The sequence below is a fragment of the Myotis nattereri genome (assembly GCF_964212035.1).
Source record: "Myotis nattereri genome assembly, chromosome: 6".
Lineage (NCBI taxonomy): Eukaryota > Metazoa > Chordata > Mammalia > Chiroptera > Vespertilionidae > Myotis > Myotis nattereri.
Genome location: NC_138081.1, coordinates 75,604,964 through 75,620,618, shown reverse-complemented (window position 1 = coordinate 75,620,618; position 15,655 = coordinate 75,604,964). Strand labels below are relative to the sequence as shown.

At 39.7% G+C, this 15,655-nt stretch overlaps 1 protein-coding gene across 1 annotated transcript in view; it reads left to right on the top strand.

The window, feature by feature from the left end:
• Positions 1 to 640: 640 nt before the first annotated feature.
• The window catches only part of PEX7 (peroxisomal biogenesis factor 7), a 66,752-nt gene continuing 51,737 nt past the window's right edge, over positions 641 to 15,655 (top strand). The window contains exons 1-5 of the mRNA XM_081093947.1: positions 641 to 882; positions 2,415 to 2,472; positions 3,343 to 3,493; positions 15,053 to 15,130; positions 15,503 to 15,611. Coding sequence (XP_080950073.1) covers positions 753 to 882; positions 2,415 to 2,472; positions 3,343 to 3,493; positions 15,053 to 15,130; positions 15,503 to 15,611 — 526 coding nt within the window. The 5' untranslated portion in view covers positions 641 to 752. The remainder of the gene's footprint in view (positions 883 to 2,414; positions 2,473 to 3,342; positions 3,494 to 15,052; positions 15,131 to 15,502; positions 15,612 to 15,655) is intronic.

Here is a 15,655-nt window from a genome sequence, read left to right as displayed (position 1 = left end):
ATGTTACTGCTTTGAATCCCAAGTGCCTAGCACTGTACTTGGTGTATAGTTAAGCTGTCTGTTCACCTCGCTTATTTATTAACCGCACCCTCTTCCACTCTCAGAGTGTCTTGTCCGCCAGATAAGTTATATATGGTTGCCCTCCACATAATACGTGGTTAGTCAATGTTTGAATGAATGAGTGAACAAGCCTTCGTTTTCCTTAATTAGCTCTGCATCTGAGCACTTACTATACGATATATGTAGTGAGATTTCTTTTTAAGTTAATGCCTTTTTTACTTAGCTTCACTCCACTTGATTTAATATTACTTCAAGTTATCTTGGGTAACATAGCTCTCAATTGCTTTTTGGACTAGCTTGCATGATTTCAGAGTTTGCGGTAGCTTGTCTCATTTTGTATTAATGAGGGACATTTCCTGATGCCAGAATTTCAAAAGCTCAATGAATTAATAAAACCCAGAGAGCCCCGCAATGGAGGCTGATATGCAAAATTAAAGTTGTCACCTAGCCCACACTGCTCTGTTTTATCCAGTTCATTGCAGGTGGCGCCAATTAGTTTGTTTTGCCCAAAACAAAAATGAATTCCGTTGGCGTCTATGCCCTTTCACTTGCGACCAATAGAAACCCAGCATTCAGGACACCGGGTGCCCTTACTTCCGCCTTGTCCCACAGGGCTCCAACTCCTGGGCCAGTCCGCCTCGGAGTCCCTGGGCGCCAGCGGCCGGGAGGCGCGGCCCCGGGGCGCGGGCGCGATGAGCGCGGCGCACGGCGGATCGGTGCGGACGCTGCGGGTGCCGGGCCGCCACGGCTACGCCGCCGAGTTCTCCCCGTACCTGCCCGGCCGCCTGGCCTGCGCCGCCGCGCAGCACTACGGAATCGCGGGTGAGGCCGGGCCCCGCCGCCGGGGCGGGGGCGGGTTCCAGCCGAGCCGGCTCCTCCCGCTCGTCGGGAAGCACTTCCGACAGCGGACGGCGCCGCAACCGAACGCCAGGGGGAGCGGAGGAGCCGGTCGGCCCCGCGCCCCACTTTGCCCAGTGTGGGGAGCTGGTGTCAATCCCCCACCCCCGCCCTCCGGTTACGGTGCGGAAGTAGCTGGTGGAAGATGCCCAGTGGCCCGCGTCCTTGTGCTTATCCCTTGGGAGCGCGCCGACTCCGCAGCCGTCTGACACCCCATCCCCCAGGCACACGCTGCCCTGGGGAGTGTGTTTAGCCCGCGGGGCCCCTCGGACCGGTCGGACCCACCACAGCACCTGGACAACCGTCCGCGGGGTCACCCCAGGGCCTGTTGGTTCGTCCCGTTCCCCGCAGCCAGCATTCGGCCGTCGGCGGTAAACCGAGCGCCCCCGAGCCGGCGCTTGCAGTCTCCTCGCAATTGCCATTATGAAATGTATGAAGTTCTGCCCTCACTGCTTGTTGTCCCAGCAGGAATACAGACATTTACTTGCAAGCACTTATTTGGGGTTTAAGTTCATTGTCATGGACTAGATTGAAATGCAGGGTTCCAGTCTTAATTTTTCTTCTCTTAATTCATGTCCTAGCTATTATTGAAACACCGAAAATCTACGAAACAAGTCCCTACATAATGTCAGCTTCCTGCAGTAGTTTTTGTTTGGTCCTACACCTGAAAAAAATACTGTGATTTCCAAAACTCGGAGGAAATATTTGCTTTCTTATATTTTCACCATTAGCTCTTAGCGCTTGCACATTTAGATTGACAATAATTGCCCATCAGTTAGGTTGTAGACTCATGAGTTTGTGATATTTTAAATTAAAACCTTTACAAAAACTTTAAAGGAGTTAGTATTTAAAAACAAACAAACCAGTCAGGTATAAATAAAAGAGTCCCCTCCTCAGTTCCTATAACAAATAAACTTTTAAAATATGCTGGTCCCTTAATAAAAATAATTCATCTTTGATATCTAACATATATTCTGTTCAGCACTTTGCCACCAAGTTTGTGGTAAATTCCACCAGCTATTTTGTCTTAAAACCCCATGTTTAATGCATTTGAGATCTATTGGCGAGGCAGTGTGATGGAGCAGGAGCAGAGGCCTGCAGGTCTGTAAGCCGGAGGTTTATCACCTATAAATAGGGATGATGATAATACCCATCTAGGACATTTGTGTGCTTGGTACCTGCCTGGCCACAGAATCTGAACTCAAATATCTCCTCTGTTAGGGCTATTGGGATTCCAAGCATAGGTGAGATGGTAAGTTTAATATTTAATGATTGAAACACAATATAGAAAGACAAATGGAGAACACAAACCCATTATTTTGTAAATAAGGTCTCAATAACTTCAAGGAGAAATTCATGGTAGTAAAGTTGGGTACTCAGTGCTTCATCCCTCCTTGACCTAGATGGTCCCTTGGTGGGTTCAACAGCATGACCTCAACTTTTTTTTTTTCCCTTAGGCTGTGGAACTCTGCTAATATTGGATCAAGATGAATCTGGGCTTAGGATTTTTAGAAGGTAAGATGGTTCTCTAATTATTAACTTATATGTATTCTCTTTTGCTATTAAAGCCTTAATAGAATTTGGGTTTTTTTGTTGTTTTTTTTTTAGAATTTGGTTTTGAATCTTCTTTATCCATACAATTTTTTTAAATTTTAAAATCTGCAGTATAAAAGAAACTTCAGCATTTCCATAGTGTAGAACTTATTTTTGCCATCAAGTTTGATTGTCATTTTTCTTCTACAGCTCTTGTCTCTTAGTGTCCATTTAGTGTCCAATTATAAAACTAAAAAATAAACTAATTAGTATATTGCTGTGTGACATTTGTATCTTTGCTCTCTTCTTAATGTTGTTTAGCTTCACTCATTCAGAAGCTAATTACCCATTTTGTAGATCTCTTTCCTGTCTTTCCATGCATGTCTTGTCTGTATGTTGGACTCAACACCTCCGTCAGAGCAGTCAAGGTAGAGAAAAGAAAGGAAATGCTGTCAGAAAATAACTACCTGCTCATGGCTCATGTGAAAGATTTATGGGAGACATTGAAATTATTGCTCTAAATTAGTATTTTAAAGTGCTTGCTCGTCCCGCCTCTGAACCACAAAAAACAGGGAGCACCCAAGTATGGCAGCATGCCCTCATGTAAATAGTGCTGTATTGCTAGTGGGCAGACCTAATTTTAATATAGCTTTAGGCTATTCTTTTAACCTCTCCGAACTTGTTTCTGCATATGACAAGTGCCAGTTGTACTTATTTCTCATTGTTGTAAAGATCAGGTGAGATAGTATGTGTTAAAATGTGATAAACTTAAAAAAACTGTAATGTTATTTTTATTTTATATTCAACTGCCTATATAACTAGATGTTTTTGTTGTAATTTTTCCTGGTATAGCTTTGACTGGAACGATGGTTTGTTTGACGTGACCTGGAGTGAGAACAATGAACATGTCCTGGTCACTTGTAGTGGGGATGGCTCGCTGCAGCTCTGGGACACCGCCAAACCCACAGGGCCACTGCAAGTCTACAAGGAGCACACTCAGGAGGTAGGAAGGGAGTCTCCCTGGGCCTTTGGTTTTTCTTTGGGTGAAATATATTTGGGGATGCAAACTTGGGGAAATGTCTTAGGGGATAAGAAGTTTAAGCTTTGGTGTTTGTCCTACAGGTTGTAAGTCACTTATTATTTGATTATTCAGACATAAACTACCTCTTGGTCGAAAGAGCTAGGAAAAAAGAAGAGGTCAGGTTTCTCATTAGTCAGTAGAAATGCCTCCATTAGTAAGCATACCGTGGCATCAGTTCCTCCAGAGTGGCCCGTCACTGTCCTCATGCTGTGGGAATATGCCTGCCATAATCTGCCTCAAGATAGAGGTAGGCGGACTTTTCACAAAGACATTGCAAGATTGCCTTTAGGTCTTCAGTAGGATTCCAGAGGATTTTCAGAATATATTGGAGCAAGAGCATCAATTACTGAAGAGATTTTAAATCTAAATCTGGTTCATATTTCTAGATAGTGTGTAGCATAAAAAATAGTTTGATCTTACTAAGTTATATTAAAATACATCTATATTTTTAATGAACATGATGGTAAAGACATCCTCTTTTGATGTTTTACTTTAAATGTCTAAACATTTTTCTTGAGGTAGCAATAAATCTTAAATGAAAACTTGCAAATTTACTTTAAAATGTGTGTCTACACAGGGCCTGGCCCATAGAAGCCTTTACTTAGTAAATGCTTATCAGATGCAATATTAGTCTTTTGTGATAAAAGATTCATGATGAGGATTCCAGACATCATTTTATAGCTATAGCTGTTAAAAATCAGTGTTTCTAAAATTGTGAGTGAAAATTATGAAAAATTATAGTTTTTCTATTTTATTGTGAAGGCTCTTTGAATAAGGGTAGTTATAAATTATTATATTTTCATAGAATCACTGAAAATTAAGACAGCTTTGGTAAAGAGGGACTTTAGTTTCAGGATATTCAATGCAAGAATTTCCACAGAGCAGGATGTCCAAAATGCAGACATTTTTGTGGTACCTTCCTGATTTTTGCCATATTCTTATACTACATATAATTAATTAAAAAAATTTTTTTTAAATATTTTTTCTTTCAAAAGTTTTTTTTTCTTTTTATTAAATCTTTGGTGCCGTGTATTGTTTATCTATATAAATTCTATGGCTGTAACTAATGGGTCATAAAATATCTAATTATGTTAAGTAGGCTATATCACTTAATGTTTTTCTTTAAGTGAGCTTTATGTTATTTCACTCATTTTAAAATAGTTACATTCATGAAACCATAGGATTGATAGCTAATTTAGTATGTATATTTATTAAATTGTAACATGTTAAAATAAACATATAATGAATAAAATAAAGTCTATGTACCAGTTAAAATCATCTCATACTGCCAGTGGTGTGTGTACTGCAGAATGGAGCAAAAGTAGGTTTACAGTTGTTTGTATGGAAAATAATGCAATAATCTATATGAAAAAAGGGTAATATGCTAGTTAGACCGGACATCTTCTGGATGTCCTTCCTGACAAAGCTGGGCCCGGGAGAAGCTGCCCGCCTGCAGTCCCGGTGCCAGCAGCTGTAGCCGGCCCAGGTCCCGGGTGCCTGCGGCCAGCAGGAGGAGGGAAGCCTGGGTCCTGGGTGCGTGGCCGAGGCAGAGGTGGTTAGGAGTGATCAGGCAGGCAGAGGTGGTTAGGGGCGGTCAGGCAGGCAGGCAAGTGGTTAGGAGCCAGCGGTCCCGAATTGTGAGAGGCATGTCCAACTGCCGGTTTGTGGGATCGCCTGAGGGGTCCCGGATTGGAGAGGGTGCAGGCCAGGCTGAGGGACCTCCTGCCTCCGTGCATGAATTCCATGCACTGGGCTTTTAGTTAATCAGTAATAATAAAAGTGTAATATGCTAATTGGACTGGACAGCCGAACGACCTTCCAGACGACCTTCTGGACGAAGCTGGGGCTGCAAGGGCTAAGGCAAGCTGCCGAGGCAAACGACTGCAGCTGCAAGGGCCGAGTCCCTTGCACGAATTTCATGCATCAGGCCTCTAGTAATAATAATTTAAGAATAAACTGTGTTTCATGTACTCACAACTGTAAACCTGCTTTGCCCCACCCTGTACATACTACCTTCTGGAAAATACTATTCTAGAATGTTCCTCATGATGGTCTCTCAGTCTTTGCTTCATTTCTGTGAAATTGAATTTCACTGTTTCCATAACTAGCCTGACTTTTAGATTGCTGTAGTGGTTAGAAACAGCTCTCTTAAGCCCAAATCTATTCTCCAGGCAACCAACTGTTGCTTCTAATGCCTTTCTGTGAGGTGGTGAGATTAAGTCCAATCTCCCTTTTCCAGGAGAACCCTTGAAAATAGTCATCATGTCCCCTTCAGTCTTCTCTCTTCCAGACTGTGCACTTGTAATTCCTTTAACCTGTCCTCAGATTACGTGGTCTCTACATTTGTCACCCTCCTGGTAAACTCCTTTGCATACTCTCCTGTTCTTTAATGTTGCTTTTAATATTCTATACCTAATTTATCCCATAAATGTGTTGATCAGTGCTGGGCTTTATAAGACTTTGCCAACATAATCTTGAGCCTCTAATTCTAATAATGTTACCTAATCTGGCTGTATATTTTCTTCAGCCATGTCATAGTGTTGGGTTACTTTGAATCTATTACTAAAGTACCTCAATCTTTGTTATTTGAACTGCTGTTAAACTAGGTTTACATCATCCTCTAATTATGTAACTTGTTTTTTTTAACTGAGGTCATAGTTTGTTGTTTGTTTGTTTTTTGTCAGACTATTATTCTAGATTGACCTTCCTCATTTTCTTTTCAAAGTTAGGATGCCTTGGTTGTTAGTATAATAAAAAACTGAACAAAAAAATGCATGCAATAATCAGAGTTTATTATTTCGCATAACCAAGCATATGGAGGTGGAATGGGTCTAGGCTTGGTTAATTCAAAGGTTGAGACAGACAATGCCATCAAATACTCAAGTTCCTTCTGTCTTTCCACTCTCTTATCCTTAGTGGGTTTCTTTTCTTCTTATTCTCCTTATAGTTCCAACTATTATCTCATCACCCTGTGAGGTCAAAGAGCAAAAAAAGTGAATGTCCCTATCTTGGGACTTTACTAAAGCCTTATAGCAGTACCTCTTCATGTCTCAGTGGCTAGAAGAGCATCACATGCCCAGTTCTAACTCTATACCACTCCTGCTTTCACCTAAATGAGATTCATCCTTCAGATGAGGAAGGAACAGAGCTTTTCCTGAAGGACAAAGGGGGTTGTATGAACAAGAAGGAACCCTTTGTAAGCCAACCATCTCTATGTGCCATAACATTACTTCTTGTTTTTCTCACAATCCTCCTATATAATAAAAGCCTAATATGCTAAGTGTCCCATTGTCCAATTGTCCATTCAACCAATCAAAGCATAATATGCTAACGATATGCTAAGGCTGCTCAACCTCTCGCTATGACGTGCACTGACCACCAGGAGGCAGACAGTCGACCGGTCGACCAGTCGCTATGATGTGCACTGATCACCAATGGGGGCAGATGCTCCGACCAGTAGGTTAGCTTACTGCTGGGGTCCGGCCAATAGGGACTGAGTGAGAAGGGCCGGACATGCCCTGGAGCCCTCCCGTGGCCCTTCCCCAGCTGGCCAACCTCCCATGTCCCTCCCCAGCCCTGATCATGCACCAGTTGGGTGCCTTGGCCTGGCCTGCACCCTCTTGCAATCCGGGACCCCTCAGGGGATGTTGGAGAGCTGGTTTCGGCCCAGTTCCTGCAGGCCAGGCCTAGGGACCCCACTGGTGCACGAATTCATGCACTGGGCCTCTAGTTGTTTATAAAACTCAAATTACACCAAGAACGGTGATGAGTAGAGAATTGTAGGAATCTCATAAAAGTCATCCTCCATGAGGTTGTTAAGAGAAAGAATTTCTGATGATGAACTTAAAACTCAGTATTATAATACCGAATATTTGGGGTTTTTTTCATTAAAGAGAAGCACAGCATTTATTCAAAGTTTGTCTCTTATACCAAATATGCAGAGACACTTAAAAGGATTTAAAGTCAAAGGAGAGTTTTGAGGAGCTAATAAAAATTTGTTGAATAAATTAGTAAGTGAATGATCACAGGTGATTCCTATTTTTTCCCACCAATGTGTCCAGAGAAACTTTGTTATACAATAGAATAGCACACAATGGGTCCTTTTCTCCCATGGGAGAGAGTTTAGAATGATGAACAGCATGGTTTTGAATCCTGGTTCTATAACTTTCCAGTTGTGTGACCTTTGGCAAGTTACTTTCCCTAAACCTAGTTTCTTCATTTGCAAATGAGGATAATAGTTGGTGTTTTAGGTTTGCTGTGAGTGCTCAGAACAGAGCCAGCACTAAATAAATATGAGCTATTATTATTTGCTCTTATTATAATAGGGTTGTAAAGGCATGAAACAAGTTAGGAATCTTCCAGTTGCTCATTTCACCACTCAGTGACTGTCTGAAAAATGTCCAACAATCCATTTTCAGATAGTCAGATAAGTAGGTATTGAAGCAAAAAGGAGAAATCCAAGACCTAGATATATTTTAGGTGTTGAGGAATGAAGGTCTTGGTGAAATGAAAGAAAATCATGGACGTTATTCCTTTGCATGGCTTCTAAATTTAGCATCAAAGCAGAAATCAAGTTCTCCATGTTAACTGGCAGCTGCAGAGCCGTTATGTCTTTTGGGCCCCATAAAATGCCTTTAGCTTAGACTGCTGCTGAGTGTATAACAGGAGTGGAAGAATAGGAAAATTTTAAAAGGTTCAGCGAGGAGAAAAAAGAGGGTAATTAGGAGTTTTATCTTTGTTTCTCTACTTCATGACTTACAGCACTGTGCTATGGAAAGCAAGTTCAGACTCACTTTAAATATGTCATAGACAGTGTTTATTTCAATGTCTACTTTTCAGTGTGCTTATTACCTTTTTTAAAAATAGTTAAAATTTGTCTTCACTGTCAAATGGCAAGGCTTATCAATTTGCTGAAAACTTAAAAGATATTTGATCCATTTAAAGTTTTTTTTATCATTGCTTATACTAGTAAAATGTATTTTTTAAATAACTATCCAACAAGTAGTATATTGTGGAGAAAATGTATTTAACTATACATTTCAGAGTAAAGATGTGCCTTATTTTAAAACAGTCAATTATTTACCTCTTTGATAATGATACTAGCTGACAAGATTATAATGATAGGTACCCAAAAAAACTATTAATGAAGAATGACAACTCATGCATTTAACACCATTTTGTTCTCTTTAGAAATGTATTTATATTTAAAACTATCCAATAACAGATTTGTCAACCAAAAAGATACCTATCCCTCCTCCCTCCTCCCTCCCTCCCTCCCTTCCTCCCTCCCTCCCTTTCTTCTTCCCTTCCTCCCTCTCTCTCGTCATCACCCTGCTTGGTGTAGTTTGATTTTTACTAATAATTGTGAGAAAGACAAGAAATAATGTTGTGGCACATAGAGATGGTTGGTCAGAAAGTTATGAAAGGCCACTGAGATCCTGTCAAAAGGTTAGAAGATACGACCTGAAGAGGCTCTTATTGACTATGATGGGGCAATTTGAACATCAACAGGAATGACAGCAATGGATTGAAAAACTATACACACACATAGACACACTTATATGTATATTTTCACTTATAAAAAAACCCCAACTGGTCACCATTGAAGATTACTAGGATAACTGCCTCATTCTGAATATTGATAAATAATGGTAAGGAATGAAGGCATTTATCCTGCCTTTCCTATATGAATTTAATTGTGGAGAAAACAGTTGATGTGGAAAATTTCTTATAACAGAATTCTAGCTAATAAATGCAGGAGGAATAATATCACCATTTAGTAGCCCCTAAATAAATGACTTTAAGTAAGGGTTATGCATGGATGCTGAAACCGTTAATTTAAGACTGGTACATCTTCTGAACAATTTTAGGATCACTACAAGTGGATCAACCAGAAATTATATACCTTCTAATACAATAGGAAGCAAAAAAAAAAAAAAAAGATTGAACTGAATCTAATGAAGCCTCTAGATCTAACTTCAATTTAAAGAAAATAGGAAAGGTAGAAGAAAAGTTAAACACCACCATGAGGAAACAATTAGCCAAGTCCAGAATATAAAGAAAGATACTACAGGACCATTAACTTTGTTTCTTCAAGAAATAAATGTCATGGGAATAGGGGGGCAGGCAAAGCAAGGTGGGGAAAGAGGACTTTCCTAGATTAGAAGACACCTCAGAGATAGCACCTAAATGTAAAATATGGGTTTATTTGGATCCTGATTCAAATTAACTGTAAAAAGACATTTTTAAGACAATTGGGGAAATATGAAAATGGACAGTATTAGGTGATATTAAGGAACTTTTGTTCATCTTGTTGGGTTTGAAAATGGTTTTGTGCATATATAAAAAAACCGCCGAAACCAGTTTGGCTCAGTGGATAGAGCGTCGGCCTGCGGACTGAAAGGTCCCAGGTTCGATTCCGGTCAAGGGCATGTACCTGGGTTGCGGGCACATCCCCAGTGGGAAAAATACTCCAGTAGTCAATTATGGGATAAAACAAGATAGGCAAAATGTCAATAACTATAGAAGGTAAATGACAGATACCCAGGGATTTATTATTCTGTTTTCTTTACTTGTATGCACATTAAAAATGTTCTGTCATGAAAGATTAAAAAATTCATTTCACGTTAAAAGAAGCATGTAGCCCTTTCTACTCAGTAATTAAAAGTCAGTGTTCCTTTCCTTTGTATTGATACAGATAAGTGTGAACATTCCAGACAGTTTTTCTTTGATGATTTTTAATTAAATAAACCAACTTTAAAAAGGGCACTATTGTGCAGTAGATTAAAAATGAGCTCTTTGGGACTTAGTTTCAGTAATAAAATTTGTCCTCCCAAACTGATTTTGATGAGGTTTAGATTTCATAAAGTAGCACAAAATATTGTTCAGTGTCTTTTTCTTTTTGCAATTTTTAAATTAATTTTCTTCACCACTGCCAAGAGCAATTTCATAAGATAGGCCTTTAGAGGACCCTGCTTTTAAAGCATAGCTGCGTATTTCTCTTCTTTTTTGTACTTTGACCATTTGCCATGCGCACTGCTTGAGTGGTAGAGGAGGGGGAATTGGGAATAGGAAAAAGATGGAAGAGTGGACTATTGGGAGATGTGTTTTCCATTCAGATTTGTTTCTCTGCCCCTTCATTCATTCCAAAAACTTTAATTAACTCCACTGTCTGCAGAGGCCTATGGGGAAGATGAACTAGTCAGGCAGGATCCTTACCCTTCTGGAGTCCTTGCCCCTCTGGGGAGAGAGTCCTAAGCTGCTGGTTATCTAAGTTACAATGTGGTCAGTGCTGTGAATGTGCAGCGTGCTGCAAGGAGGGGATGGGATGTCTTGTCTGGGGCAGAGGATGTCCTTGAGTCTGACAGGAGAATAGGAATTGGCTATTTAGGTGGAGAGGTCAGAGGAACAGGGTTAGCAGCAAAGGAAAGTGTGTGCTGGAAGGGGAAGGATTGAGCCTATGTGCCCAGAGCAGTGAGCATTTTGGCCCTTATGTTAAGATCAGTGGAAAGACATTGAAGATTTAAAATAATTTTCTCTGAAATATTTCATGCATATAAAAGTATGTAAAAAAGGTATGATGAACACTTGTATAGTCATCACCTAGCTGAAGAAATAAAACCTTACTGATACCGTGGAACTCCTGGTTATTGTCCTTCTATCTCCTTTTTTTTTTCTTTTAATCCTATTCTTTTCCCTCCCTTTTTCCTTCCTCCTTTCTTCCCAGGAGCAACCACTATCCTGAATTTTCTGTTTATGTATTTTTTCTTTTAGTTTTACTATATATGTATGAATCCCTAATCATGTGTAGTTTTGCATGCTTTTATCTTCCAATAGTAAATAACAGCATGGATAAATCTTGGTGTAGAGTGAGGATTGTAAATTGCAGGAACTATATAGGATGAAATGACTGAAGGGCTTTGTGCAGGGGGGTCGACATTAAGTGTCTTACAAAGGTAATTTTTTATTCAATGTAGATAACAGATTAGAGGTGAGCAAAAATGAATGGGGAGAACATTTAGAAGAATGCTATAATCTAGCTGGTAGTTGATGGGTGGCCTCTTAAGAGAAATTATATACAAACCCGTAACCATGGCCCTTTGGGTTCTTGTCCCTCCTATTTGACCTTGCTCTTCCTCAAACATGACACACTTGTTTCATGCTTTAGGGTCTTTCCCTGTTCTTCTACTGAAAGCCTTTCTTCTCAAATCTGCAGAGTTTTCTCTTTTACTGCACAGAGTTCTTTGCTCAGAGAGGTCTTCCCTGACCACCATTGAGAAGTGACCTCCTGCCCTTGTCATTGTTTTCTAGTCTCCTTACTTGGCTTTGTGATTTTTTAAAAATAAATTTATTTATTTATTTATTTATTTGTTTATTTATTTACAGCCTGTTTTTCCCGCTAAAATATAACACCCATGAGGGCTGGGACTTCATCTCTCGTGTCTTACATTTTACCTCCCACCCCTCAATTTGTGCCTTGTATATAGTAGGTGCTTAATAAATACTTGCTGAATAGATTAGTGAGTTGACTTAAGGTTGGGATCATGGAGCTTATCCCAAACATCCTTATGGCTATAAACTTTTTCCAGTGCTTGAGGTTAATGCAAAACCCCTGTTCTTACTAGACATTTCAACTTGACTCTTGCTGTCACCTCAAACTCAGTGTGTCTAAAATTACACCTTATCTTCCTTCCTCCAGTCTTTCAGTTTGTTAAAGCCACCATCACTGACAGTCCCCAGGCACAAAACCTTGGCATTATGCAGCGTTCACTAGTCCTAATATCTTGGTGCTTTCTGTGCCCATATATATCTTTGGAGGAGTTTCTGGTCAGTGTTTGCACCTCTGCTTCCTGCTATTAACATTGTAGCCAGCCCTCAAGGCCCTGCTTGAATCCTTCTCTTCTGGGCATCAAGCTGAAGTTTCCACCCCAGCACTTTTATACTTATGTCTATAGTTCTTTTTTTTTAAACACTGTATCCTGACTTATACTGCTAGTTACTTACTTCCCCATGTCCTAATACTTTAAACACAGTAAAGTATTGGTTACTGGTTACTGATTGAGTCACCTTTATTTCCTTCTTCATTAACCCATTTTTAACCTCATCATGTGTGCCTATCCTTAGTGTTATCCAGAGCCCTAATGCTTGCCATGTTGTGTGACAGATAAGACAGCTGGCAGGACACTGCCATTAGCATAGTTTTCTTACCTCCAGCTTTTGATCTCATTAGGGCTGGGTTCTCTCTGAGCCTGTGGAGGCTCTTGCAGTTTTAAAAGGTGAGGGGTCATAGGGTTTCAAATCCTGTATCAGGCTGGAAATGGATAGAGGCAGTGGAGTGTGAGCTCATGATGTTAGTCTTTAGTTGTATTCAGTTATCTTTTAAAATGAAATCAATAGCTCTTTATACCTACTTAAAGCAGAGTTACAGATTGTGAAGATAATTTGGCTGGTTTAATTATTTTAATTCACATTTATTGAGTTATATTGCAATGAGCATAGATGTATAAGATGTACATCTTAAGATTTTACTTAGAGGGGTCTTTCGAAATCTAGCAGGTATGGCAGTTATTTAACGTGGATATTAGTAAAATATGGTAAATGCTGAATCAGAAGTAGGTGCTGTTGGAATGCACAAAAGGAAGTTTTATTGGAACACAGCCATGCCCGTTCATTAAATATTATCTATGGCTACTTTTGTGCTCTACTAGACTGAGTTTAGTAGTTTTGACAGAGAGCAAATGGTTCACAAAGCCTATAATATTTATTTGGCTCTTGACAGAAGATGTTTGTTGAGCCCTGGACTAGAAGATAAAATCAAACTCTTCAGCTCTCAGAATCTTCGGTAATTGCTTCCAAACCTGCCTTTTCCACCCATAATTAACAGATGACTGTAGCAGTCTTTGGTTTCCTCTGCCCCTTCTGTATGCTTTATGAGCTGCTCTCTGTTACTGGATTGTGGTTTCAGTAGTGTTACAATTGTTCTTTCCTCTTTTGCATGGATTTGGGAAGCAGCAGGGCCAGGACTAGGGCAAGCTGGATGAGGCACTCACCTTGAGTACATAATTTAAGGGAGCCAAAAAAAAAACTTAGTAGTCAAAATAAATAATGTCTTAGTGCAGTAATTAAAAAAATAAAAATTAATGCAAAAAATCTATGATTAGCAAAACATCAGTTCTAAATAAAAATAGAACAGAATTACTAATTTTTTGGTTTTACTCAGGCTCCAACATGGCTCAGTTTAGCACTAGGCAGCTGAGCACAGGTAACCCATACTTAAACCACTACAAACCCCAGACACTCATACTTCTTACATAAATATGGTAGTTAGAGTTTTTAGATTTAAAATAACCTGTTGATCACATTTAATGACATACACTCAGATCCATGTCGGGACTACTTTTATAAAGTATAATTATGTGAGTATTCTGTTGAATTTAGCTTATAGTAGTGATCTGTACATAATCCTCCTATATAATAAAAGTCTAATATGCTAAGTGTCTGGTTGTCCAGTCGTCCATTCAACCAATCAAATATAATATGCTAATGATATGCTAAGGCCACTCAGCCACTCACTATAATGTGCATTGACCACCAGGGGGCAGACAGTTGACTGGTCAACCAGTCACTGTGACATACACTGAGCACCAGGGGGCAGACGCTCCAACCGGTAGGTTAGCTTGCTGCTGTGGTCTGGCTGATCAGGACTGAGCGAGACAGGACGGACACTGTGTGGGAGCCCATCTGGCCAACCTCCTGCATCCCTCCCTGGCCCCGATCATGCACAGGTGGGGTCCCTCAGCTTGTCCTGCGCCCTCAAAATCTAGGTCCCCTCGGGGGATGTCGGAGAACCAGTTTCGGCCTGATCCCGCAGGCCAGGCCGAGGGACCCTACTGGTGCACGAATTCATGCACCAGGCCTCTAGTCTATTGTATAAAATGACATTGAAAATTTTTCCAAATAGTTTATTTGAAATGGTTCACTGAGGGCAGTGAAGCATAGATTAGAATAGCAGCATTGGATAACTAAAGCTGTTTACCAAGAGATCTGAAAGGATCACCTGGTTCCTATAAGCTTTTTCTAAGAAAGGCCAGCTAGTGATAGTAATTGAATTTTAATGTTTTCTGATAAACATTGACCCAGCAAGCTTTTTTGGATGGCTTTCTGATCTACTTTGACATTTCCTCAGGGCGCTGCAAACAGTGACTTGTTGGTAGGTTTAAAAATACGTATAATTTGTGTTAGTGAAGGAGATTTGGAAATATTCTGTAGAATTTTATTAAGTAGAATCTGTAAGGAATAAGTCTGGAGGAGTGGACAAGGTAACTTTCCATTTCTCAGACACCATGTTAAGATTTGTAGACTTGATGTTTCAACAAAGTAAATTAGTTGTTCTAGCTGGCTATCACTGTTATAAGGAGATAAAATATAGTATTGAACTTGATGCTCTTTTGCTTTCTAAATAACACTTTTAAATGTTTATAGGTATATAGTGTTGATTGGAGCCAAACCAGAGGTGAACACCTTGTGGTATCTGGTTCATGGGATCAAACCATCAAATTGGTAAGTTGACATTGCTGTATTTAAAAACAAATATTCCTTTCCCCAAAGCTTCCACTGTGTTTTTTCTATTCTAGAATATATTTTATGTAGCTTTTAAATTAGGCAGCTAATTTTATTTTCAAAAAAAATGTATGAAAGCATTTATTAGAATTTAATATTTTCTAATCTTTTGGCTGTAAACTAATAATCAGCTCAGCATTGATTATTTTGGCCCCTTAAATACCATCTTGATTTATGTAAAAATAGATTTTTAAAAAGTCCTGGAGACATGTGTGTATATCATATGTGTATATGTATATATATATTTTATATATGTGAAAGCATACATTTGAATTTACCTGTTAAGTAATTGATCTGTTCATTTATTTGTAGTGGGATCCAAATGTTGGCAAGTCTTTATGCACCTTTAGAGGCCATGAAAGTGTCATTTATAGCACAATCTGGTCTCCCCACATTCCTGGTTGCTTTGCTTCAGCCTCAGGTAAATAATTCCATATTTACCAAAAGTCTTACTTGTAGTGAATG